This window comes from Triturus cristatus, chromosome 1_1 (assembly GCF_964204655.1).
Source record: "Triturus cristatus chromosome 1_1, aTriCri1.1, whole genome shotgun sequence".
In the NCBI taxonomy this organism is placed as follows: Eukaryota; Metazoa; Chordata; class Amphibia; order Caudata; family Salamandridae; genus Triturus; species Triturus cristatus.
This window is the reverse complement of record NC_140579.1, coordinates 140,884,045-140,909,563: the sequence shown is the minus strand read 5'-3', so window position 1 is coordinate 140,909,563 and position 25,519 is coordinate 140,884,045. Positions and strand designations below refer to the sequence as shown.

General features: G+C 48.9%; 1 protein-coding gene across 6 annotated transcripts in view; it reads left to right on the top strand.

Annotated features, from left to right (window-relative positions):
- RGL2 (ral guanine nucleotide dissociation stimulator like 2) overlaps positions 1-25,519 on the top strand; it is a 298,408-nt gene that overhangs the window by 207,045 nt on the left and 65,844 nt on the right. For 5 of the 6 annotated variants that reach the window (XM_085621611.1, XM_085621535.1, XM_085621834.1 and 2 more), the window contains 5 exons: positions 9,234-9,427; positions 13,932-14,000; positions 14,884-15,071; positions 22,490-22,614; positions 23,410-23,625. In XM_085621611.1, the coding sequence (XP_085477737.1) occupies positions 9,234-9,427; positions 13,932-14,000; positions 14,884-15,071; positions 22,490-22,614; positions 23,410-23,625 (792 nt within the window). The remainder of the gene's footprint in view (positions 1-9,233; positions 9,428-13,931; positions 14,001-14,883; positions 15,072-22,489; positions 22,615-23,409; positions 23,626-25,519) is intronic. The other variant, XM_085621911.1, reaches the window with a different exon arrangement.

The window sequence follows — 25,519 nt, the reverse complement described above, 5'->3', positions numbered from 1 at the left end:
AGGAGCACAACTTCGAGAGGGCCACTGACTAAACTCTGAGCACTTCTTCCAGATGGAGAAGCACAGCATTGAGAAGGACCTCAGCAGTTACTCCAAACTCTTCTTCTGGGCAGAGGAGTGTAATATCGAAAGGATACACTGAGCTGTTCTTCCTAAAGGAAGAGCACTGAAAAGGACCTTGGAAGGTACTCAGGGCTTCTCTTGAGATGAAGGAGCACAGCTTTGAGAAGGACCACGGAATATGTTGTGAGCACTGCATCGAGATGGAGGAGGACAACATTGAGAAGACCTCAGAAGATACTCCAGGCTCTCTTTACAGAGTGAGGAACTCTGAGTTCTACTTGCAGACAGGGTGGCCCAGCATAGAGAAGTACTTCAGAAGACACTCTGATCTTCTTTTACAGAGTACCACAGCATGGAGAAGTACCTCAGATCCTGCTACAAGGCCTTCTTCTAGATGAAGCCGCGCAGTGTCGGAAAGTACTTTAGAAGATACATCAAGCACTTCTTACCTATAAAATACCACAGTCTGTGACAAGTGGGCCATCTGGTGTGCCCAGGTTTTAAAGGCAGTAGGTCCGGCTCACAGAAGGCCTTCTGGGTCAGGGACAAGTGATCCATCTGTGCATCACAGATTAAAAGGTGAACTGTTTTGCTCCCAGAGACCTCTTAAGGTGTTTCAGGTGGTACCTGGGTAACAATTCAAGGTTGAGGTAAGAGCAGTAGTTGGCAGCGGTCATGAACACTTGTGTGTTTTTTGGCGACGTGGACTTACCACATTCAGTAATATATGTCAATGTGCACCAGCACACTGAAGTAAGTTCCCCGGGGTATCCTGGTCAGCACAAGCATCAGTAGCGCTAGGGAGAGGAAATATCCACCTTCCTACAGAAAAAATCACAAGCAACCTTTTTTTATGAGGGAGAACTAACATGGGAAGTTCTTGTTTCCGGCACTGGACAAGGGCATTGTGTGCTCATTTGGCACTATCTTCCCTACACAAGCAGATCCTTGCAAAGCTTCAGCATCCTTCCAGTCAACACTAGTCGGCATAAAGTAAGTTTTCAGCCAATCCCTGGGGGCTAGAGAGAGTAAGCTTCCAACTGACAATGGCAAACCTAAAGGAAGCTTACAGTCAATCCCTGTGGGGTCAGAGCATGTTTCCAGCCAAATATCATGAGACTTAAAGCAGCCTTACAACCAACCCGCATCACATGAAGCAGCCTTACAGCCAACCCGCGTCACATAAAGCAGCCTTCCAGCCAATCCGCGTCACATAAACACCCTTTCAGTCAACCCGCGTCACATAAAGCAGCCTTGCAGGCAAATCGGGTCACATAAAGGAGCCTTCCAGCCAAGTCGCATCACATGAAGCAGCCTTCCAGCCAACATGTGTCACTTAAAGCAGCCGTCCAGGCTACCTGCGTCACTTAAAGCAGCCTTGCAGCCAACCTGCATCACATAAAGCAGCCTTCCAGCCAACCTGCATCCCATAAAGCAGCCTTCCAGCCATCCCACGTCATATAAAGGAGCCTTACAGCCAACCTGCATCACATAAAGCAGCCTTCCAGGCTACCCTCGTCACTTAAAGCAGCCTTCCAGGCTACCTGCGGCACTTAAAGCAGCCTTCTAGGCAACCCGTGTCACATTAAGTAGCCTTCCAGGCAACCCGCGTCACATAACGCAGCCTTCCAGCCAATCCGCATCACATAAAGCAGTCTTCCAGCCAATATGCGTCACATAAAGCAGCCTTCCAGCCAACCCACGTCACCTAAAGCAGCCTTCCAGCCAACCAGCGTCACATAAAGCAGCCTTCCAGCCAACCAGCGTCACATAAAGCAGCCAACCAGCGTCACATAAAGCAGCCTTCCAGCCAACTCGCATCACATGAAGCAGCCTTCCAGCCAACATGTGTCACATAAAGCAGCCTTCCAGCCAATCCACGTCACATAACTCAGCCTTCCAGTCAACCCGCATCACATAAAGGAGCCTTCCAGCCAACCTGCATCACATAAACCATCCTTCCAGCCTATCCACGTCACATAACTCAGTCTTCCAGTCAACCCGCATCACATAAAGCAGCCTTGCAGGCAACCCGGGTCACATAATGCAGCCTTCCAGCCAACCAGCGTCACATAAAGCAGCCTTCCAGCCAACCCTCATCACATAACGCAGCCTTCCAGCCAATCCGCATCACATAAAGCAGTCTTCCAGCCAACATGCTTCACATAAAGCAGCCTTCCAGCCAACCCACGTCACATAAAGGAGCCTTCCAGCCAACCTGCATCACATAAACCAGCCTTCCAGCCAATCCACGTCACATAACTCAGCCTTCCAGTCAACCCGCATCACATAAAGCAGCCTTGCAGGCAACCCGGGTCACATAATGCAGCCTTCCAGCCAACTCGCATCACATGAAGCAGCCTTCCAGCCAACCCGCTTCACATATAGCAGCCTTCCAGGCTACCCGCGTCACTTAAAGCAGCCTTCCAGCCAACCCGCGTCACATATAGCAGCCTTCCAGGCTACCCGCATCACTTAAAGCAGCCTTCCAGCCAACCCGAGTCACGTAAAGCAGCATTCCAGCCAACCTGCATCACATAAAGCAGCCTTGCAGGCAACCCGGGTCACATAAATCACCTTCCAGCCGACCCACATCACATACAGCAGCCTTCCAGCCAACTTGCATCACATAAAGCAGCCTTCCAGTCAACCTGCGTTACATAAACAGGCCTTCCAGTCAACCCGCATCACATAAAGCAGCCTTGCAGGCAACCCGGGTCACATAAAGCAGCCTTCCAGCCAACCTGCATCACATAAAGCAGCCTTCCAGCCAACCCGCGTCACATAAAGCAGCCTTCCAGGCTACCCTTATCACTTAAAGCAACCTTCCAGGCAACCCGCGTCACTTAAAGCTGCCTTCCAGCCAACCCGCACCACATAAAGCAGGCTTTCATGCAACCTGTGTCACATAAAGTAGCCTTCCAGCCAACCCGCATCACATGAAGCAGCCTTCCAGCCAACACGCGTCACATAAAGCATCCGTCCAGTCAACCCGTGTCACATAAAGCAGCCTTCCAGCCAACCTGCATCACATAAAGCAGCCTTCCAGCCGACCCGCATCACATAAAGCAGCCTTCCTGCCAACCCACCTCACATAAAGCAGCCTTCCAGGCAACCCACGTAGCATAAAGCAGCCTTCCAGGCAACCCGCGTCACATAAAGCAGCCTTCCAGCCAAACCATGTCACATAAAGCAGCCTTTCAGCAAATCCGCGTCACATAAAGCAGCCTTCCACCAACCTGGGTAACATAAAGCCGCCTTCCAGCCAAACCATGTCATTTATAGCAGCCTTCCAGCCAACCCGCATCACATAACGCAGCATTTCAACCTCCCTGTGTCAAATAAAGCAGTCTTCCATCCAACCAGCACTTTGTGTCACAGTTTTGTGCTTTGTGTACTGCCACAAAGAAGGAGCCTTAGCTTTTGTTAATATCTGTTGTGGAATATTTGTGCCTCCTCAGTCCCAGAGCCTGCCTGCCAAGGCGCTCACTTATTGGCTATTTCTTCTCTGCCCGCAACCACAGTCAAAGTCCAGCTAGATGTTCATGAGAACCCCTGACTATGTAGGTACCACTGAGGCACATCGTAAAGTGCTCTTGTGTGGATATTCCTAATTCTGGTCCTGGGCCAGCCTTTCTCGGTCAACATTGCCCTCCCGGATTCTAAACTGAGAAAATTGAGAATAATGAGTATTTACTCTCCTAAAACATTGCATGGCTATTGAAGGTTCTGGATAAAGCAGCTACTAGTCGGCTGCAGAACTTCAGTGAGTCCGACTGTATTTGAGAGATAAACAGTCTGGCTTCCATCCTAACAGAGGAACAGAAACAGTTTTGTTAGATGTTCAGTTTTCAGGACTTGAGGAATCTGACCCTTTTGATGTTTGGAGACCTCTGCAGTTTTTTGACAGCCTCGATCACTCCACACCTTTGAAGAGACGAGAGGGTGTGCCTGAGACTTCCATGAAATGGACGGAGTCATTCTTGGGCTCAGCTAGAACTTTAATGTCGAAGGGCCTGTTTTGATTTCGGTGGACGAGTTACTCCATCACAAAGGTGACGAATATCTCGTCCGCCGAATATAAATCCTATAATCCCATAGGATATAATGGGATTTATATTTCGCAGGCTGGGATATCTGTCATCGTGGTGATGGAGTAACCCGTCCGCCGAGATCTAAATCAGGCCCTTTGTCCTCCCGCCACTCAACTCTTAGCTAATGTGGTATTACCTATCACAACTATGCATACGACATGCAGATGGTGTATCTCGCGATGCTGTGACAGATCATCTAAAAGTTACTGAGGAATCCACGGTTATCTAAAAATGGATGAATGAGAGCTGGCTGGTGCCGAAAGCAGCCAAAGTTGAGTTTCTACTCATAGGAACAAATTACTGGCTGGGCCTCAAGAGCTCCAGACACTGTTCCTTCCAGGTAGGTGAGGTTGAAATCCACGTAAAATTTAGGTTAAGACTTTGGCTCTAACTTTCAACAAAAGGTTAACCCTGGAAGGAGGTGAACCAGGTTATAATCCTCCAGTTATCTTCTGATTAAAACTAGGTCTTTCTGTTCTTGCAGTGTAGTACAGAATGAAAAGCCGGGGCTGAGATAGAAGCTTAACTGCATTACAGGAAAGTTTTACTTGCAGGGACTTTGAAATCTAAATAAAACAAACTTCAAGTGTTGCCGAACACGCCTGCAGGAGCATTTCTCAATTAGCTTAGGAAGCCGCAAGAGATGCACTAGCTCCTAGTAGCAGCTAGAATTAAACATAAAGCGATTACTTTAACCAATAAGACCCTTTGTAGCAATGTACTGTGCTATCTGAAGCAATACATTTCCTTCTATCCCTTCTGAGAACATTGGGGTCAGGTGATCAAAAGCTTCAGGTTTGGCCATAGAGCGTAAGGAGAAAGGCTGGAGGTAAAGCCCTCCACGGTAATGCCTCTGCATTGTGAAATTTTCTCCCCACAAGATTAAATGAAATGAAATGGCATTTATATAGTGCATGGCTACCCGGGAGCATCCCAGTGCTGAAGCAGAAACTAGAGCGGACAGAGACCCTAAGGGAAGAGCCAGGTCTTTAGCTGTCTTCGGAAGGTAAGATGGTTGGGTTCCCTATGAAGATACAGGGGTAGGGTATTCCAGAGCCTGGCGGCATTATACGAAAAAAGATACACCAGCTCCTTTCATTTCTGAGTTCCCTGTTCTCTGTTCTGGTGCTCATAGCACCTAGGTGCCTTTTTGCGTATCTAGTGCTTAATAAGACTGTGCTGTGAGAACACTGACTCTTTGCATGGTTCCTTTACTGGTCCTGAAGCCTGACTGCAAGCTCTGTAAATGTTTTGTTCCCTTTTCAAGGACTTGTTTAATTTTAGCCATTTTTTGACAGATGAGCGCCCAGCTGCGTGAGACCAGACGCTACTGGAGTGGGCGGGTCTAGGCTACAGGCAGCTCGCGCACAAGGCCAGTCCCAGTCAAGGACAGGTAGTGCAGACTGTCAGTCAAGGACAGTGACAGAATGACGCGCTGTGCTTGGATGGACCAAGGTCTCCTCTCGCCTACGAGAGATTACTCGTAGCCAAGGCTGGGACTCCCCGAGCCTTTTTCTGCGTGAACCACAGAGGCCTAAACTCAGTCACAAAGTCGCCCATCTCATACCGTGAGCTTATTGCGAAACAAGGCGCTACTAAGGGCCATATGTACGAAATTTCCATTTTTTATTTCCTAAATAGCGAATCCCAAGAAATTGCTATTAGGAAAATGCTAAATGGAATGTACTAAAATAGAGATTTCCTAATAGTGATTCCTACAGAGTTAGAATCGCAATTAGGAAATTGGTATTTAGGAAATGTTAACCCATTCGTTCCTCTAGGCCTAAGGGCCCATAGGTACGAATGGTTTTGCATTTCCAAATAGGAAATCGCAAATTTGGAAATGCAAAACCAGGGGTGCCTCTGGGCCTAAGGCCCCCCTTGATGCACCTTCAAAAAAGGTGGTGCACATGTAAAGCGCACAAATGCCCTAGGAGCATGTGTGTGCCTTATGTCACTTTAAAAAAAGCAATTATGGGGTGCTTTTATTAAATTGCGCATGGCTACCATAGACTTGGAGTCGATGGTAATAACATTTCCTAAATGCCCTTTTTTCACATTTAGGAAATGTTTTGTACATGTGCTTAGGGAATTGCTAAATTTGATTTCTTCTGGGTAGAAATCGCATTTTGCGATTCCCAACTCTCTTTGTTTTGCATTTCTTACCAGGCCGAAATTGAAATTCGGCCCGTTAAGAAATGCAAAAAGCTTTTGTACATATGGCCCTAGGTGTCTAAAGATACTATTGAGGGGATCACCTCGAAAGAGGGACGAATTGGGGGGGGGGGGATGCGTGTTTAACACCCCCAGGCGTGAGCTACCAGCTTACTGACAGAACGAGCTCAGCTTTAAGTTTTTTTGCTTTTGACTTTTATTCATGGTTTTGTAGCCATAACAATGAAAACAAACAACAATAAATGAACAATGCAAAGAGGAAGTAAATATATAAATCCAAGGAACCCTCGATGACGGATGCAAATATTTTTAATAAAATACAAATAGAGTAGTGAAAAAAAGGTTCGTTACTCGAACACCGGCAGTGCATGCGACAAAGTTGGATGCACATGTGATAATTTTGACTTGGACAACACATTTCTCATCATAGCAACCACTATAGTATGCTACCATGTACCTTCCATGGCGGCTTCTCTACGCTATATAGAGTCAGATCGGTGCAGCGTGATGCAGTTTATCGATTTTGTGGAGCGAGTTGAATGGGAGGGATAGTATTCATCGTCCTTGGTCCTTTCTCGATCTCTATGTGGCTCCAGTGGGCCAATCCCTGCTGAAGGTTTTCCAGATCAGGAACCAGTCCTTCGTGATCCCCTTTCAAGAATTGAGCCTGAATTCTGAGTTCATTCAATCCTTGCATTGCACGTGACAGCCCTCCATGTAGTGTATTGAATTGTCGATGCTTCTGTCCTACCAAGAAGGGTCGATACGCAGGATCAGTGGGAGGCAAAGTAGGCTCAGAAACATCGCTGCGAATTCCACCCACGGACCTGACTCGGGGCTTGATTTAGATCTGGACGGACAGGTTACTCTGTCACAATGGTGAAGAATATCCCGTCTGCCGAAATATAAATCCCATTATATCTTACGATGTTTTTTACGAGGCCTGTTGAGAGAGTATTGTCATAGGCTAGACTGGAGATGATCAGGGTCTGTTCCGCTGAGAGCAGATATGATTCTGCAAGACGGCCTCCTATTTTCCATTGCAAAAGGTGTTTTAGTTGAGTGCCTTCATCTTCTGTTTTCGTGTGTAGGTCCAGTAGCTGCTTCCAGTTCAGAGTAAAATCCAGAACATTAGAACTGGTGACCAGAGGTTGGGATTTCTGAATGGGGGGGAAAGTTGGGTGATGAAGAGAGTAAGGAGTACTTAGGCCCTCATTTAGAGGTTTCGGGCGGGTCACCCCCGCGATGGTGGCTGAGGTCATTGCCACCTGCCGTATTTAGAGATCTCACCGGCCTGGAGGAGGTCTCTGTGCCTTCCTGCTTCTCTGAAGGCACTAGGGCCTGACTAAGATCTTGGTGTACATGGTTACTCCATCACAAATGAGACGTCCGCCAAATTACTATTCCATTATATCCTATGGAAATTGTAATTTGGAGGACGGGACATTCGTCACATTTGTGTCGGAGTATCCCATCCGCCAAGATAGTAATCAGGCCCTAAAACTTTGCTAAGCAACCAACATGTATCCTGTGGTCGCCAAGCAAACTTTTTTTTTCATAAATTCAAACTCCGAAAGCATGCGTTGTTTTTCCAAGCCATTGTCTAATGACCCTGTCACAATGGGAGTTTTCTCCAAGGGCGTAGAGGTAAGTTTTCTTTTTTTTCTGTTCAGGACTGCCAGGATTTCCAGGGCAGGCAGTTTAATGTACTTACACTGACTGCCGCAAATCCATCGGGCCATCGGTGTAAGACGTTCGCTGGCAGAAACATGAAAGTTGACCCAAATCTAAATAGAGGGGGAACGCCGAATACTTCGCCATGCTTGTGGAGGACCTGTCCACCAAACTCTAAATCACCCCTTCTCTTTTTGCGGTTGAATTTCAGGTAGGGATGAGATATCCAGCTCTGTTTTAGAGTCTACAGAAAAGGGTGTGTTTCGCCCAGCTCAATTGCGGCTTTCACTGGGTGTCGTTTCCAATATTTTGGGAGTAGTAGGCAGAGAACAGTGACCACGCTCTTTGAATCTTTTCAGCAAATAAATCCTTGAATATAGAAACTTTTTTGTTGAGTGGAAGGTTAATGTCTGGGGAAGCAAGGGTGGTCATAACTTGCCAAATCAAAGAGGTTTCTGAGTTTTTCAATGGGTCAGTTTGGGCTTTGAGATGCTCGGCTCTATATTTCTTTTTAAAGTTTATTCCTGGCTGCTTGTTGATCTCTAAAGCTGTTTTTGGATGCGATTTATTAATAAGCAAAAGTATACAAAAATATGATGGCTGGAATTCCTGCATTAATCTCAGCCATTGGTAATTACTTTAGGCCGCATCCAAGTCCATCATTATTTTGCACACCATGCCACCGCAGTTTGGACGCAGCTATATGTAAATCAGCCTTGACCCTTCTCCATTGAGAACCGTCCAGCCCGAACTGGCAGGCCAAGTCCTCCATGAGCCGGAATACAAGCAACCCAGGTCCAGGTTTACCATAGTTTGGGCTCAACCTCCAGGAATAGGTTGGTTCCAGTGGCACGGGACCCACGTCCTCTAATCACCTTTTGTGTGTTTGATGTCACTCCCTAAGTGGCCAAGGGTATGTCCAGATGAAGGTCCCTTCCTCAGTGTGCTACTGGAACCAGGCTACACCCAACTGAACCAGTCAGAGCGAAACCTGTCTTGGGCTGCCTTGGCGATTTGCATATCTGAGGTGGTGTGGTGGGTTGGACTGCTACCTCGAGCGATTGGCAGTGGTTAGACTTGTTGCAAGCATCCTTTCGTCACCTGTTGTGTGTTTGATTCGAAAACACCATCAACACATCTTCATTGTGAGAGATGCACATCTGAAATGTGAGGTGTGAACACACACAGGCATCATATCTCACCTTTGTATCCCATCTCTTTTCACAGGTGGACAGCGAGGTGCTGAAGGACACTCCTGAGACTCCCAAGGTGCGCATCCTGAAGGGCGGCACGCTGCCGAAACTTGTTCATCATCTCCTTCAGGCCTTCACCATGGGGGACACGTCCTACGTCCCGGCTTTTCTGGCCACCTTCAGGGTCTTCACAAGTGTGGAGACTGTCCTGAAGCTCCTCTTGGACAAGTGAGTGTATGCAAGACCTTTGCATTCTTGACTACCGAACTCTGGAAGGCCCTTCCCATTGCGCTGCGTTCCGTCCCCCTCTGAATCAACTTTTCGTAATCATCTGAAGACTTTCCTCTTTGCTGTCTAGGCTCTGAGATTCTGTAGGGTTTGGGCCATTCTGATTATTCTGCCACTAGCACCGGGATGCTTCCTGGGAAGCAGCTGTGGGCATTAGCAGGTGTCTCTCAATCTGCCCCTGCAGAGTTAGGCTCTAGCAGAAGGGTGTGTGAGAAGTTGGATAAACCCGTTAGTTCACATAGAGCCCAGACCCTGAAACGAGTATGCACTTACAGTGATTGTAGTTCACATAGAGCCCAGACCCTGAAACGAGTATGCACTTACAGTGATTGTTTTTGTTGTGCTATATCATATATTATACAGTATTTGTGTACAACTCATGTGCATTAGAATGATGCTATGAATTATAAACATCTCAGACATAATTACACAAATGAGGGCTAAGGTTAAATATGCCTCAATGGGGGCCTCGGGGGGAGCAGAGCGGAGCGGTCTCCCCCCGGGGTCATTCGCCCAGATGGAACGGCCACAGGGATGAGGTAGGCGCGTAGGTGTAGCGGGCGGCGCGAGGCGTAGGATAGATAATGACGTCAGGTGCGCGAGCGTTCAGTGGCGCAGCGCTGTTAGAGGCGTTTAGGTGAGGGACCTTCGTTTTCTCCCACCCACCCACCCTATATATATAAAAAAAAAAATATATATATATATATATATATATATATATAGTTATAGCTACATGAGGGGAGGTGTGTTTCGCCACAGTTGGACAGGTACTCGCTCAGGCAAATATAGTTGTGTAGGCAAGATGGGGAGGGTAAATTTGGAGCGGATTTTACCCAACCCTCGTTATTGGTAAGTCGTTAAAGAAAAGGGAAGAAAAAGGATTGAAAACAAAATATGGAAATGCAAAAAGTAAACATTGGTTTTACTTGAAAAATGTACAGTTTGTTAGGCATAGTGATAATAAAATGGTTTTGGCCCAAATTGTGAAATTGTTCTAGGAAATTAAGTTGCCTGAAGTAATATGAGTTACCTCGTCCAATAAAGTGGCCTTTTCTGCTATTGAGTTACATGTGTTGTGTCCGTTATTTTGGGCGATCATATTTCATCGCATATGCATATCCTGCTAGTTTCATCTAGGTGGGTTAAGTTCTAGACGACATGCCAAATCAGGCAGTGCCTCCCAGAGTACTTAATTATGCCTTCAGGCCTGAAGGCTGAACTTCGCGGTTCAGCATCCCCTCCAGCTACCGATCCATTTGTCTAACCCCACCAAAAACTTAAGGGGCCTATTTATCAAAAAGTCATGCAGCGCAGCAAGCCACCTTGCTGCCCTGTAGTGTGTGACAGGGGACGGACAGAAATGTGCCTTATTTAACATAATACGGCACAATTCCTGTCCACTCCCTGTGCTGGCGCACAATGTGCTGCCTAGCGCCAACGCAGGCACTCTTGCACCATGGTGTAGGTTTGCCTGCATTGTAAGCAGGAATGTTTTGTGCAGGGAGGAACACCTTCCTGCACAAAAACAGTCCCATAGGGAATTTTCCTCAATACAGCACACTTAGAAAGAGGAAAACAGGTGAAGAAATAAAGCTATTTCTCCCCATTGCCCCATGGTGTGAGGGTGCCTGCGTTGTAAGCAGGACTGCTTTTGTGCAGGAAGGGACACCTTCCTGCACAAACACAGTCCCCTGAGGCATTTTCCTCAATGCAACGCACATAGAAAGAGGAAAAACTAGTAGAAATAAAGATATTTCTCCTCGTTACACTTCACTTGGGGAGTGTAGTAAGCTGGCTCTGTATATACTACACAAAAAGAGGTATAGTGTGCACAAAGTCCAGCGAGTCCCCACAGGTATGGCAGAAGTTAAAGTAGATGATACCTTACCCTCAATATAGTGGTAGCTGGGCTGAGCAGTTAAGCTTATCAGAGGGCAGTGTGAATGCATGCGGTGTACAGACTCATACAAGACAGGAACACACACTCAATGAGTAACTCCAGGCCAGTGTTTTGTACAAAAATATTAATTTAGTTACTTTTATTTGTAGGGACCAAGTTGAACTCATTTACAGGTAAGTACTTTTATTCAGTACTTTCAAATTACTGGCAAGAGGTTTGTATTGTATCAAACAATACTTTGCATGTGCATGAAATGCTTTTCAATACAGAAGGAGATACTTTGAATGCAGGATAACACTTAGTACAATATAGTGAGAGACCAATACAGTGAGAGACCAATGCAATCCTTTGGGAGGAAAGACAGGTGAGTAAATTACAGGTAAGTAAAAGGTTTTGAGATTCAGTCTCCAGGGGTTTTGGTCAACACTGGGCAAGGGTCGGACCAAGATAGGTACTGCGCCACCACCAGTGGCGCTGGGGCGGCCGGGTGCAGAGGTCACTGGGTCCAATGTTAGTCAATGTAAACTAGGCCACCCACAAGAGGTTCTGTTTGCAGGTAGGTACCCGCGGATTCAGGGCAGAGGCCCCAGGGGTTAAAGCAAGCACAAGGGGGGGGGGTACAAGGCAGCACCAACTTTTCACCACCAGTGGTGCTGGGGCGGCCGGGTGCAGAGGTCACTGGGCTCCATGTTATCCTACGGAGACTGGGGGCACCTCGAAGAGGCGCCAGTTACAGGTAAGTAACTGAGGGTCAGGGACACAGGCTCTGGGGGTTAAGATCAGCTCTGGACAGGTGAATGTATGTAAGTACTCTGGACCTGGACAGGTGAATGGCAACAAGCACAGGACAGGTGAATGTATGCAAGCCCTCTGCTCCTGGACAGGCAGGCGTGATGTGGCCTCTCACACGGTAGGTAAGTGTGAGACAGCCTTCCACAGGGTAGGCGAGTGTAAGGCGGCCTTCTAAGCACCAGTGAGGCAGATTTATGATGATGGAGTGTTAAGTGTGCAGGTGAGTATGAGATAGCTTATAGAAGGAGGAGTGTGAAAGGGCATACTATAGGGTATGTAACAGAGAGACGGATACCAGCAGGACAGCCAAGACGGGGACACCTCCCAAGCAGCAGGTGAGAGTAGAACAGATCTCTGGTGATGGGCAGGTGAGTATAAAGCACCCTCCAACGGGGCAGGTGAGTGTGAGATGACCTTTCTCAAGGTGGGCAAGTGTGTCTCCTGCAAGGCAGGTGAGACTGAGATAGGCCTTCGCGATGAAACTGGAACGTTATAATACAGCTTTTTTGGTGTGGCCCGATATGAGTATTGATATAGTTCTACTTCCCCTAATGAGGGGGGCTGACGCGCTTTGCAGACCGGTAGTACGCTTCTTTGTGGGAGCCCAATGTTATGTTAGTGCAGTATAAGGGATGTCGTTTTTCAGGTTGTTTACATTCAGTGCAATGCCAGCCTTTGCATGTTCCACATGTGATGTTCATTTCATATACTGCAGTTAACAGGGTGCTTCACACAATTAGTAACATTATCGCCCCTATGGATATATATTGTCATGCTGGTTGTAGTTATGCAAGTGGATGGGACACTGTCACGACATTCGTGCACACACTGTTATTTTGAGCTAGAAATATGTTATGGAGGATAACAGAAGGAGCCATGTAGTTGGATGGGCATGAACTCTTCAAGCTGTGGTACACAGTTGTGTTTGATTGCAAAGCAAACCCATAATTTAGAAAGAAATAAGTGCACATTCTGTAGTTCGAGCATACACTGACGTGCAGGGGTGATGCCGGGTAGAGTAACTTTCAGGGCCTTCACGGGTATGGATGCACTCTTGTGGTTCCTCCTGGATGTAACCCCTTGTCTCCAGGGACAGGTGAGTGTGAGCCAGGCTCCCACGGGAAAAGGATGGGCTGGGCATGACTGGCAGTTGAGTATGGGATAGTGTCCTACATGCAGGTGAATGAAATAAAGCATCCTGGGGGCAGACGAGAGTGAGTCGGACCCGTGTGTCCAGGTGAGGGTGAGAAAGGCTCTTAGGGAAGACTCAAGGACAGCTAGACTAGCGCTTGGTGAGACCAGGCAAGTGAGAGTCTATTTTTTGCTGTGGGACAGAAGGAAGACAAAAAACTGCCCTAGTGCGCTGGGCTTGCAAATACCCTCCAGGGGGACTGGGTGTGTGAGAGGGACCTCGCTTGCAGCACAGTGGGTTAAGATTGCTGATTCTGGGGGACAAGCAGCACCCCACACTACAACTGGGCATGGGAGCGCCATCATGCATACTGGAGCGTGAGGAGCAGGTGAGTCGAAGACAGTCTTCTTGCAGGGTAGGTGATGCTGGCCTTTGATTGGACACCCGTTGGACTATGGGACTGCTTGTCCATTGTTTGTTTTTACTATTCCCAGTGTTCCATGGGAAATGTGGTTTTGTTCATTAAATTAAAAGGACTGCTGTAAAATAAAGTGAAGAAATCTAAAGAGATTTGCAGGGTGACATCAATTGGAGAATACTGACCCCGCTCATCTTTGCAGGTTGGAAGCCTTCGAAGCGACCAGGAGCATGAAGTCCAAAGGGCGAGAGAGTCCCCTAGAACTGCATACGTGAGTGCATGGGTACAGGGTTGAGGGTATAGTGAGTGGAGGGAGTTGGGTGAGCACCCTGGAGCTGCACACAAGGTTTGAGTGAGAAGGAGTTTACACACAAGGAGTGCAGAGTGTGCATGAACTGCACACGTATTCCGTGTTTCTGCTCTGACCCAAGCGCTTCCATAGTTCTCTTCTCCACTTACCCCCACATGCCCCTCAAAGACCCCAGATATCAGTCTTTCTTAGATGCTGCCATCTCCTGCTTTTCTGAAGCTCTTGATCATACTAGACCACCTCTCGTCTGTCTGTCCCATTGTCTCTACCCTATGCTAAGGTTGCTCCTCACATACGTTTGTGCTGTCTGTCCCACCTGCTGCAGTCTCCTTCTGATACAGTCCTCCACAGACCCCATCTTATATATTGTTCCCGTTTGGTCTGTCTCCAGCTCGTGCTGAAGGTACCCCTTCCTAGACCTCTGTTCTGTGTGGCCCAAACTCCCGCTTGTGCTGCTATCTTTTGCTGGTAGTTGTAGTATGCTGCATATTGTTATACGCTCTCGTGCTGGAAGCGTGAGAGCGTGTCTCGCAGCTCATGTGTTTATTTGCTTTTAGTTCCACAGTCGGGCACAGAACGATGCGTGCCAGGATTCTGCCAACGTTAATCAGTTGGTGGAGATCCTGGTACGCAGCGGGGGCGCCTGGCTGTGGGTGCCGTGATACCAGAATAAATCTTCTTACCTTACCGGATTGCCTTCTCGTATTCCCTTACTTCATTTGGCGACAAGGATGGGATAATAGTAGATGTAGTGCTGACGTCTTGTTGATCTCTGCCATGTGCTGGTGTTTCTTGCTTGTGCTGACGCTGCCCTTCATAGATGCATCTTGTTCCTCTTTCTCAGGGCTGCATCCTCTGTCTTCTGCTCCTGGATGGACTGGTACCCTGAGGACTTTTGCGGCTCCCTGGACCCTGCTCTTCTGGAACGCTTCTCTGCCTACCTTACCAGGGAGTTTGGAGAGGGATCTGGCCCTGGCCGGCGACGGGACTCCCTCTTGCAGATGTTGGAGAAGATACGGAGCACAAATGGTGGTAAGAGTGTTCGGCCAGGCGTAGGCAGCTTTAAACACGGTTATTTTGCTTGTATAATGCAAGCCTATTTCTAGGTGCTCACCCAACAAACATTCAAGGGGACGTTTAAACTCTAATGCACCATCTACTGGGTGCTCAACAGTTTGCACAGTTTGCACTCTGCATCTTCTGGTTATAATGATGAGAAGAAGTAAGGGCAGTGATTTAGATCTTGGTGGACGGGTTATCCCGTCTGCCGAAATATAAATCCCATTATACCCTATGAGATTGTTACTCCGTCACAATGGTAACAGATATCCCGTCCGCCGAAATATAAATCCCAATATATCCTATGGGATTTATATTTCGGCAGAGGGGATATCCGTCACCGATGTGACAGAGTAACCCGTCCACTGAGATCTAAATCAGGCCCTAAGTCTTTAATGGTTTCTGTAATTCTCTTTATCGGAGCAGCCCTTGAATTCCAAACCTTAGCTGGCGGAACGGAAAGGAAGGCTGCTACGGTCTGTGTCTTTTTGACAGGAGGTACAGGCACCTGCGGCGTCTGCATTCAGCACAGAGGTTTTCTTTGACAGTAGATGAGATGTATTGCTAGAGAAAGAGTGATTTACTCAGTCATTTGCATTGTTCAGTGAGCTATATATACTGCTCTAAATGTAATCCACCTATCAGCTGGGAGCCAGTCAAGGGAAATGAAACTAGGTGTGATTAGGGTCAGCATTAGGCAGGTTGGGAAGCTGTCTGGGAGCCACATTTTGGATTATCTAGTTTCTGAACCAATAGCAAGGGAGCTGCAAGATAGAACCAATTGGTACAGTCATGATGGCAAAGCACCGAATGCAAGTGTGCCTCAGACTTTTTGCAGGGATCAAAGTATGTGAACATTTGTAAAGACCTCTCATCACATGGAAGCCTCGGTTGGCACTTGATGTTCTGTGGTATAAGCGACTGATTGGAGTCTATGGTCATCCTTAGACTCTCCTCGTCCTGCGAGTCGGGGTCCTATTCCTGGAATCGAATGGGTGAAGGGTAGTGGGTCATCCAGTTATCCCAGATATAACTCGAGTTTTTTGGGGCATTAGGTTGGAGATGGTTGGCATGTACCCACTGATGATATGCCTGTAGTCATTTTCCCATGGCTCCGGACTCATCAGATTCATTTTCGTGCTTTAGATCACATCAGCGTAGTTGTAGGAGTTGAGACTATATGAGAAGATATGGTCAGGTGATGGTCAGAGGAAGATGTTGGGCTTGGAAGGGAGCAGTGGTTGAGCATTGAGGTTCGCCTGCTGAGGAATTGAATGGTTCAGAGGCGAAGAGGACAACTTACCAGCCAATGTCGGTCACCCTTCCATGGATAAACTGTGAGAGAGCTGTTTTTGTCCAGTTGTCCAATTTTTTTTACAAAGTCCAGTTAGCTTGTTCATTCTGTCCAGACGGCCTTCCACCCTGGACGCCTTACTGAGCTGACAGTCCTGTTGGTCTTCGATGATTTGTGTCGCTATGTAGATTCCAATATCTCAACTGACCTGATTTTATTAGATCTTTCTGCAGCTTTCGACACAGTGAACTATCAAATCTTGCTGAAGAGACTATCCAAGCTAGGGTTTTTTTTCTTGCAATTATGTTTTATCTGAGCTAGGGTTGAAAGACTTAGCATTGTCATGGTTTTCAGAACCAAAGTGGAGTGTTAGAAGAGTCACAACCATCGAAAACTCAACAGTGACAAGACAGAAATCCTGTGCCCAGTGAGACCGTTGCCCACCTTCCAGCACCGGGTGTCAAAAGTCTAGTTTAGGAATAAGAAAGACCAGATTTCAGGGGTTGTCCAGGCTGCCTTTCCAACATTTTTCAATAAAGCGTGTTCTTTCTCTTTTCTCCACATCTCTGTGTCGACACAACTGGATTTTTGATACTCAGTCTACCTTTGTTCCTAATCCGCAAGTCACATGTATTCAAGAACTGTGGCGCTAGGCTAGCCCGGAGACTGGGCCCAACTAGGGTAAAACTGGTCTTGAGTTGCCTGTGTTCCAGTCCACGGAGGACATGTCCTGGCAGCTCGGGCTGGACTGCTCCCATTGGCGCAGGGTCGAGACTGATTTGCATATTGCGGGGTACAAACTGGGGTGGCGTGGTGAGCGAAAGAACGATGGACTGGGATGCGGCCCATGAGCAACTGCCAGTGGCTGAGATTAATTCAAGCATTCATCCATCACCCTGCTTTGGAAGCCCTGGCCCAGAGGTGAGCTAATGCTCGGTGAAAGGGATAATGTCATTTTGAGTGAAGCAACAGAAGGGGTTCAAAGAATCTGCTGTTGTAAGCACGGAACTGAGGCATGTCTACAAGCAGTAGTCTGAAAGCATCTCCCTTCACAAGAAATGCAGCAGCCACAGCTGCAGGGAGGTCGAGAAACTATAGTGTACGGTGTGGGAGGAGCCAAGACCTTGAGAAGGGATGGTACCGCCAGAAGGGATGGTACCGGCAGAAGGGATGGTACCGGTAGAAGAGATGGTACTGCCAGAAGGGATGGTACCTCATGAAAAGATGGTACCGCCAGAAGGGATGGTACTTCCAGAAGTGATAGTACCACCAGAAGGGATGGTACCTCCTGAAGGGATGGTACCTCCTGAAGGGATGGTACCGCCAGAAGGGATGGTACTTCCAGAAGTGATAGTACCACCAGAAGGGATGGTACCTCCTGAAGGGATGATACCTCCTCAAGGGATGGTACCACCAGAAGGAATAGTACCACCAGAAGGGATGGTACCTCCTGAAGCAGCCTGAAGCGAGTTTCTTAACATAACACGCGTGGGGCACCTGGACATTTACAGCTCTAAGAGGAGGTAAAGGGTTGACTTTTGGTGGACATGGTTCAAGAAGGAGGCGGAGAGGTTAACGAGTTCCTCTATCCAGTGTGAGAGGAATGATGAGGTTTAATAATTAGCCACCTCCTGCTGTGGCTATCTAGGGGTTACCACAAAGTGGGACTGGAGAAACACTTTGTGCATTTGGCGTGATGCGGTGAACACTGCGGTACATCATGGTGTTAATGACTCGCAATTCTACGTGGCCAGGAGTCAAGGTAACTGCTGTTACCACGGATAGTGCCTTGAGGTTCATGGAAGAGGTATATAGGAGAGAAGGTTTTCTTAACAAGAGACCGGGTTTATATCATCCTGAGTCCTACAGACCAGCTGAATGATTCAACTGGAAGCTGATGCGGTGCTTAATGTGTAATAAATAAATAAATAAATAAAAAAACATAAGTGCCAGGGCCCAAAGACTTTCACAAGACGCCACTCCAGCACTGCCAAGTGCCAGAACCAATCTTGCATCCCAAAAACGGTGACAATTTGGATTCATCCACGTCACTAAAGCCGTAAAAACAATGTGGACAACGTATGGTTATTTTAATAGTTATTGAATTTTAAACGGCTCTGTTGAACTGTTTTTTTTTAAAAAAATGTACAGACAGCGCCACGATGTGGTGGTCTGTCAGAAAGCAGTGCCGGTGATGAGAAAAGTGCTGGTGCCGAACGCTGGCAAACACTTACGACTGAGCTGAAGGAATGTAAGCACTTGGAAGGGAGAACGGAAAAGGACTTCAAAGAAATAATCAAAGAAAGGATGAGGGTGTCTCCCTATCCCTCCACAGGAAGGATACAGTTCTGGCTGTTGGGCTGAAGGACATTTAAACTTGGCCAGGCTGGAGGGAGAAATCAAAGGAGATGGAAGTTAATGAGGGAAGAGCGGAAAGGTGGTACATCCTCATGGAGGATGGCATACAGCGAAAATTGTGTTAGTCACGAAGAAACTGTAGAATGTGTGAAAATGAAGATCTTGAGACTTGCGAAGGAGGGGCTGCCTCATTTCACAAAACCCACCACAGCTCTAGAAAGCTTGTGTAATGGAGTTCATCAGAGTTTTGGAAGAGTTTGACATAGTATGGAAGAGAATTGATACTAAAATTGTCTTCCAGCCTAATGTCAAAGTCTTCGCATGTCAACTCAAATTCTACATTGGCCTCAAAAGGTAGAAGGGGTCTTAAGAATGGGGTTCTGTTCCCATGGCTGGCACTCCGGTCTTGTCTCCCTTGAGGCACAGACCTTAGGATCCCCGATGCCCACAAGGGCCTTCGATACGGTAACAAGCTGTTCCTCCAGCCTGGCCATATGTACTCCCCACACAGCGAAGGCGCTCCTTCGGTTAAAGCAGAACACTATGTTTTTGAGGTTGTAGAGTTGCCTGCGGCCTCTGAGTAGAAACAGTGGAGTTGACCTGTTCTTCAGTCAGTCAGGGACCGCTCCCTCCTGCAGAGAAGGACTGATGTATTTGGAGTCTAAGCCCAGACCCTCAGCTTGCCTAGGAATAAATACGACAGAAACTAGAACATAGACGCGTTAGAGGGTCTAGGTGGCATTAATAATGGTGGCGCCCCCTTCTGTGTACACCTTTCATAACTCCAGTTCAGATCACACCCACTGACCATCAGGTCTGGGTGAAGGATTACGCCCAGACGTGGGACCCTTGCTCACTTTGCCACTGGAATCAAGCTAGCCTGGCTGATGAGGGCTGTTAGCCCGAAACCGGTCCCAGGATGCTTGTTTCCGGTCCAGGGAAGACATGGCTTGGCAGTTCGGGCTGGACTGTTCCCATGAGGCACAAGGTCAGGACTGATTTGCATATAGCTGTGTCTGAACTGGGGTGGCGAAGTGAGCTAAAGAACAATGAAGGATTCAACCCATATCTGTGACTGGGGGTGAGTGTCTGAAAAGTTTCAGCGCTCCGTCCATCATCTCCTACTAGCAGCAGGATTCTTACCCAACCCAGCCTGGTGATACGAACAGCAGGATTCAAATCCAAATTAGCCTGGCGGTACTAGCAGCAGGATTCTTCCCTAACCCAGCTTGGCAGTACTAGCAGCAGGATTCATTCCCAAATTAGCCTGGAGGTACTAGCAGCGGGATTAATTCCCAAACCAGCTTGGCACTACTAGCACCAGAATTCTTACTCAACCCAGCCTGGCGGTACTAGCAGCAGGATTAATTCCCAAACTAGCCTTGCAGTACTAGCAGCAGGATTCATTATCCAAACCAGCCTAGCAGTACTAGTAGCAGGAGTCATACACTAACTAGCTTGGCAGTACTACCATCAGGATTAATTCCCAAACTAGCCTGGCAGTACTAGCAGCAGAATACTTACTTAACCCAGCCTGGCGGTACTAGCAGCAGGATTCATTCCCAAACCAGCCTGGCAGTACTAGCAGCAGGATTCATACCTAAACCAGCCTAGCAGGACTAGCAGCAGGATTCATACCATAACTAGCCTGGCAGTACTAGCAGCAGGATTCATTTCCAAACCGGCCTGGCAGTACGAGCAGTAGGATTCATACCCAAACCAGCCTAGCAGGACTAGCACCCAGCAGAATTCATACCCTAACTAGCCTGGCAGTAGTAGCAGCAGGGTTTATTTCTAAACCAGCCTGGCAATACTAGCAGCAGGATTCATACCCAAACAAGCCTGGCAGTACAAGCAGCAGGATTCATACCCAAACCAGCCTGGCAGTACTAGTAGCAGGATCCTTACCTAATCCAGCCTGGCAGTACTAGCAGCAAGAGTATTAACTAACCCAGCCTGGCAGTACGAGCAGCAGGATTCATACACAAACCAGCGTGGCAGTACTAGCAGCAGGATTCACCCCTAAACCAGCCTAGCAGGACTAGCAGCAGGATTCATACCCTAACTAGCCTGGCAGTACTAGCAGCAGGATTAATTTCCAAACCAGCCTGACAGTACGAGCAGCAGGATTCATACCCAAACCAGCCTGGCAGTACTAGCAGCGGGATTCTTACCTAACCCAGCCTGGCAGTACTAGCAGCGGGATTCTTACCTAAACCAGCCTGGCAGTACTAGCAGCAGGATTCATACCCAATCCAGCCTGGCAGTACTAGCAGCAGGGTTCTTCCCTAACCCAGCCTGGCAGTACTAGCAGCAGGATTCATACCCAAACCAGCCTGGCAGTACTAGCAGCAGGGTTCTTCCCTAACCCAGCCTGGCAGTAGTAGCAGCAGGATTCATATCCAAACCAGCCTGGCAGTACTAGCAGCAGGATTCATACCCAATCCAGCCTGGCAGTACTAGCAGCAGGGTTCTTCCCTAACCCAGCCTGGCAGTACTAGCAGCAGGATTCATACCCAAACCAGCCTGGCAGTACTAGCAGCAGGGTTCTTCCCTAACCCAGCCTGGCAGTAGTAGCAGCAGGATTCATACCCAAACCAGCCTGGCAGTACTAGCAGCAGGGTTCTTCCCTAACCCAGCCTGGCAGTACTAGCAGCGGGATTCTTACCTAAACCAGCCTGGCAGTACTAGCAGCAGGATTCATACCCAATCCAGCCTGGCAGTACTAGCAGCAGGGTTCTTCCCTAACCCAGCCTGGCAGTACTAGCAGCAGGATTCATACCCAAACCAGCCTGGCAGTACTAGCAGCAGGGTTCTTCCCTAACCCAGCCTGGCAGTAGTAGCAGCAGGATTCATACCCAAACCAGCCTGGCAGTACTAGCAGCAGGGTTCTTCCCTAACCCAGCCTGGCAGTACTAGTTGCAGGATACTTACCAAACCCAGCCTGGCAGTACAAGCAGCAGGATTCTTACTTAACCCAGCCTGGCACTACTAGCAGCAGGATACTAGCAGCAGGGTTCTTCCCTAACCCAGCCTGGCAGTACTAGCAGCAGGATTCATAGCCAGAAGCTAGGAGATCACATCAAAGAAAGAGAATGAGGGCAGCCCACTAACGGGGAAGTCAGGACCATTAAAATTCTACAAGACAAGAGCTTCCAAAGGAAGATTGTAGTATTCAACAAGTATGTTTCTAAAACAATCACATCCACATGAAACAATTTTCAGAGGGAAGGATTGAAACCAGGAATCAAATATACAAATATATACATTTATATGATTTTAATTTAAATGGAAAAGGGAATAAATTCAAATGCAAAAAATTGAATTTAAAATTTCAATGTAAGTGCAAAAAAGTATGACTTCATTCGTGTTTGCATTTACATTTAATTCATATATATTAAAATATTTGTACATTTGCGGCTCTCGGGTCTTCAGAAGAGGTCCCCTGTTGGCTTGAGAGATGGTTTGGCTCATTGTCTCATGTCACCGCGGGCATGAGCCAGTGCCTGCAGTGGTGGTGCTGGGTTGGATGCTCCATTGCTTGCAGGTGAGGTCTCTCACGCTATTGGCAGTTTACAGTGTTTCCCAAAGTGTGGACTAATATAACCTGGAGCTCGGGGCAAGAGGAAACACTAAAAGAAACAGGTCCTAGGGCGAAGCTCAGACGCCACCGGCGGGCTGTCAGAGAGGACGTGTGACTAACGCCGACATACCGTTGACCTGTTTTTCTGTTTTCCAGCAACAACTGAAGACCAACTGAGTCCTACGTCTCCTGAGGCAAGCGACGCTGCCCCCGGGGAGGTCCTGGATATCCTGATCTTCCTGGCAGACCACGTGGCGGCTCAGCTGACCCTGTTAGATGCAGTAAGTAGCGTCCGTTTGGCTGTCCTCGGGGAGAAGGCCATAGGGCGGAGCCCCAACAATCACTCTCCAGCAGGGAGAAGCAGACTTTTCTAGATACAAATTCTGTCTGTGCCTCTTGGAAGCCCCTTTCTTAGTCCATGTGCCTGCAGGTTTGAGCCGAGCCAGGTTTTCAACCTTTTATTTTGGGTTTCAACAGCTGCACTGGCCTAAACACAGTGTAATCTTGAGCAAATACCTATTTCAGATGGCTGTTCCAGGACAATAACAATGTTAAAACCTTTAGCCTGATCTACTGTATCTACGGAAAGGGGGCCTGGCAACTTGATCACGACATTGCGGCTGGAGCCCTCAACGGGGCTGGTCCAGTAGTTAGGAAGTGTGAGACAGACTTAGGACGAGTGTTAATGACACTCTGTCCCACACATCCAGTAACACTCGAGCCATTTAATAACATTAAAATTGGGGCAGAATTTATGGGCCACTAGTAAGAAGTGTTGGGATCCTGGGGCTGGGAAGGGAGGTCTCCTTCACAAAGACCCTCTCTAGCTTGTCTTACGGGACCTGAAACTAGACATTTATTGGAATCAGCAGTCTGTTGGTGCTGATGGCAATGCTGTCAAACGCAATAACGCCTTACCACTTGCTCATGTTTGAGGGCAGAATCAGGGTGGGGGAACGCTTGACCTTCAGCATCGCATAGAAAAGTGGCTCTGGATGTCAAGAAAGATGGCGGCCTTCTGACGCCACACTCACACGACCAGCGTCCCTCACTCTCTCGCCTTATGTCTCTTTCAGGATCTTTTTCGAAAGGTTGTGCCATACCACTGCTTAGGCTGTGTCTGGTCTGCACGTGACAAGAAGGGAAGCGAGCCCCGCTGCCCCAGCGTCCGCGCCACCGTGTCCCAGTTTAATAAGTTGGCCAATGTGGTCATCAGCTCCTGCCTCAGCAACACCCAGCTGCGGCCCCAGCAGAGGGCGCGGATCCTGGAGAAGTGGATAAAGGTGGCGGAGGTGAGGAGCCTCGTGGCCGGCACTGTCCTCTTCATTCCCCTCTCTTCACTGTCACCTGGCCCCCTACCTCGCGCTCTATGCTGCTCTGCCTTACTCTCCACTGTCACCTGGCCCACTACCTCGCGCTCTATGCTGCTCTGCCCTACTCTCCACTGTCACCTGGCCCCTACCTCGCGCTCTATGCTGCTCTGCCTTACTCTCCACTGTCACCTGGCCCACTACCTCGCGCTCTATGCTGCTCTGCCCTACTCTCCACTGTCACCTGGCCCCTACCTCGCGCTCTATGCTGCTCTGCCTTACTCTCCACTGTCACCTGGCCCCTACCTCGCGCTCTATGCTGCTCTGCCTTACTCTCCACTGTCACCTGGCCCACTACCTCGCGCTCTATGCTGCTCTGCCCTACTCTCCACTGTCACCTGGCCCCTACCTCGCGCTCTATGCTGCTCTGCCTTACTCTCCACTGTCACCTGGCCCACTACCTCGCGCTCTATGCTGCTCTGCCTTACTCTCCTCTGTCACCTGGCCCCTACCTCGCGCTCTATGCTGCTCTGCCCTACTCTCCACTGTCACCTGGCCCACTACCTCGCACTCTATGCTGCTCTGCCTTAATCTCCACTGTCACCTGGCCCCTTCCTCGAGCTCTATGCTGCTCTGCCTTGCTCTCCACTGTCACCTGGCCCCTTCCTCGAGCTCTATGCTGCTCTGCCCTACTCTCCACTGTCACCTGGCCCCTACCTCGCGCTCTATGCTGCTCTGCCCTACTCTCCACTGTCACCTGGCCCCTACCTCGCGCTCTATGCTGCTCTGCCTTACTCTCCACTGTCACCTGGCCCCTACCTCGAGCTCTATGCTGCTCTGCCCTACTCTCCACTGTCACCTGGCCACTACCTTGCGCTCTATGCTGCTCTGCCTTACCTCCTCTGTCACCTGGCACAATACCTCGCACTCTATGCTGCTCTGCCCTACTCTCCACTGTCACCTGGCCCCTACCTCGCGCTCTATGCTGCTCTGCCTTACTCTCCACTGTCACCTGGCACAATACCTCGCACTCTATGCTGCTCTGCCTTACTCTCCACTGTCACCTGGCCCCTACCTCGCGCTCTATGCTGCTCTGCCCTACTCTCCACTGTCACCTGGCCCCTACCTCGTGCTCTATGCTGCTCTGCCTTACTCTCCACTGTCACCTGGCCCCTTCCTCGAGCTCTATGCTGCTCTGCCCTACTCTCCACTGTCACCTGGCACAATACCTCGCACTCTATGCTGCTCTGCCTTACTCTCCACTGTCACCTGGCCCCTACCTCGCGCTCTATGCTGCTCTGCCTTACTCTCCACTGTCACCTGGCCCCTACCTCGCGCTCTATGCTGCTCTGCCCTACTCTCCACTGTCACCTGGCCCCTACCTCGCGCTCTATGCAGCTCTGCCTTACTCTCCACTGTCACCTGGCCCCTTCCTCGAGCTCTATGCTGCTCTGCCTTGCTCTCCACTGTCACCTGGCCCCCTACCTCGCGCTCTATGCTGCTCTGCCTTACTCTCCACTGTCACCTGGCACAATACCTCGCACTCTATGCTGCTCTGCCTTACTCTCCACTGTCACCTGGCCCCTACCTCGCGCTCTATGCTGCTCTGCCTTACTCTCCACTGTCACCTGGCCCACTACCTCGCGCTCTATGCTGCTCTGCCCTACTCTCCACTGTCACCTGGCCCCTACCTCGCGCTCTATGCTGCTCTGCCTTACTCTCCACTGTCACCTGGCCCCTTTCTCGAGCTCTATGCTGCTCTGCCCTACTCTCCACTGTCACCTGGCACAATACCTCGCACTCTATGCTGCTCTGCCTTACTCTCCACTGTCACCTGGCCCCTACCTCGCGCTCTATGCTGCTCTGCCTTACTCTC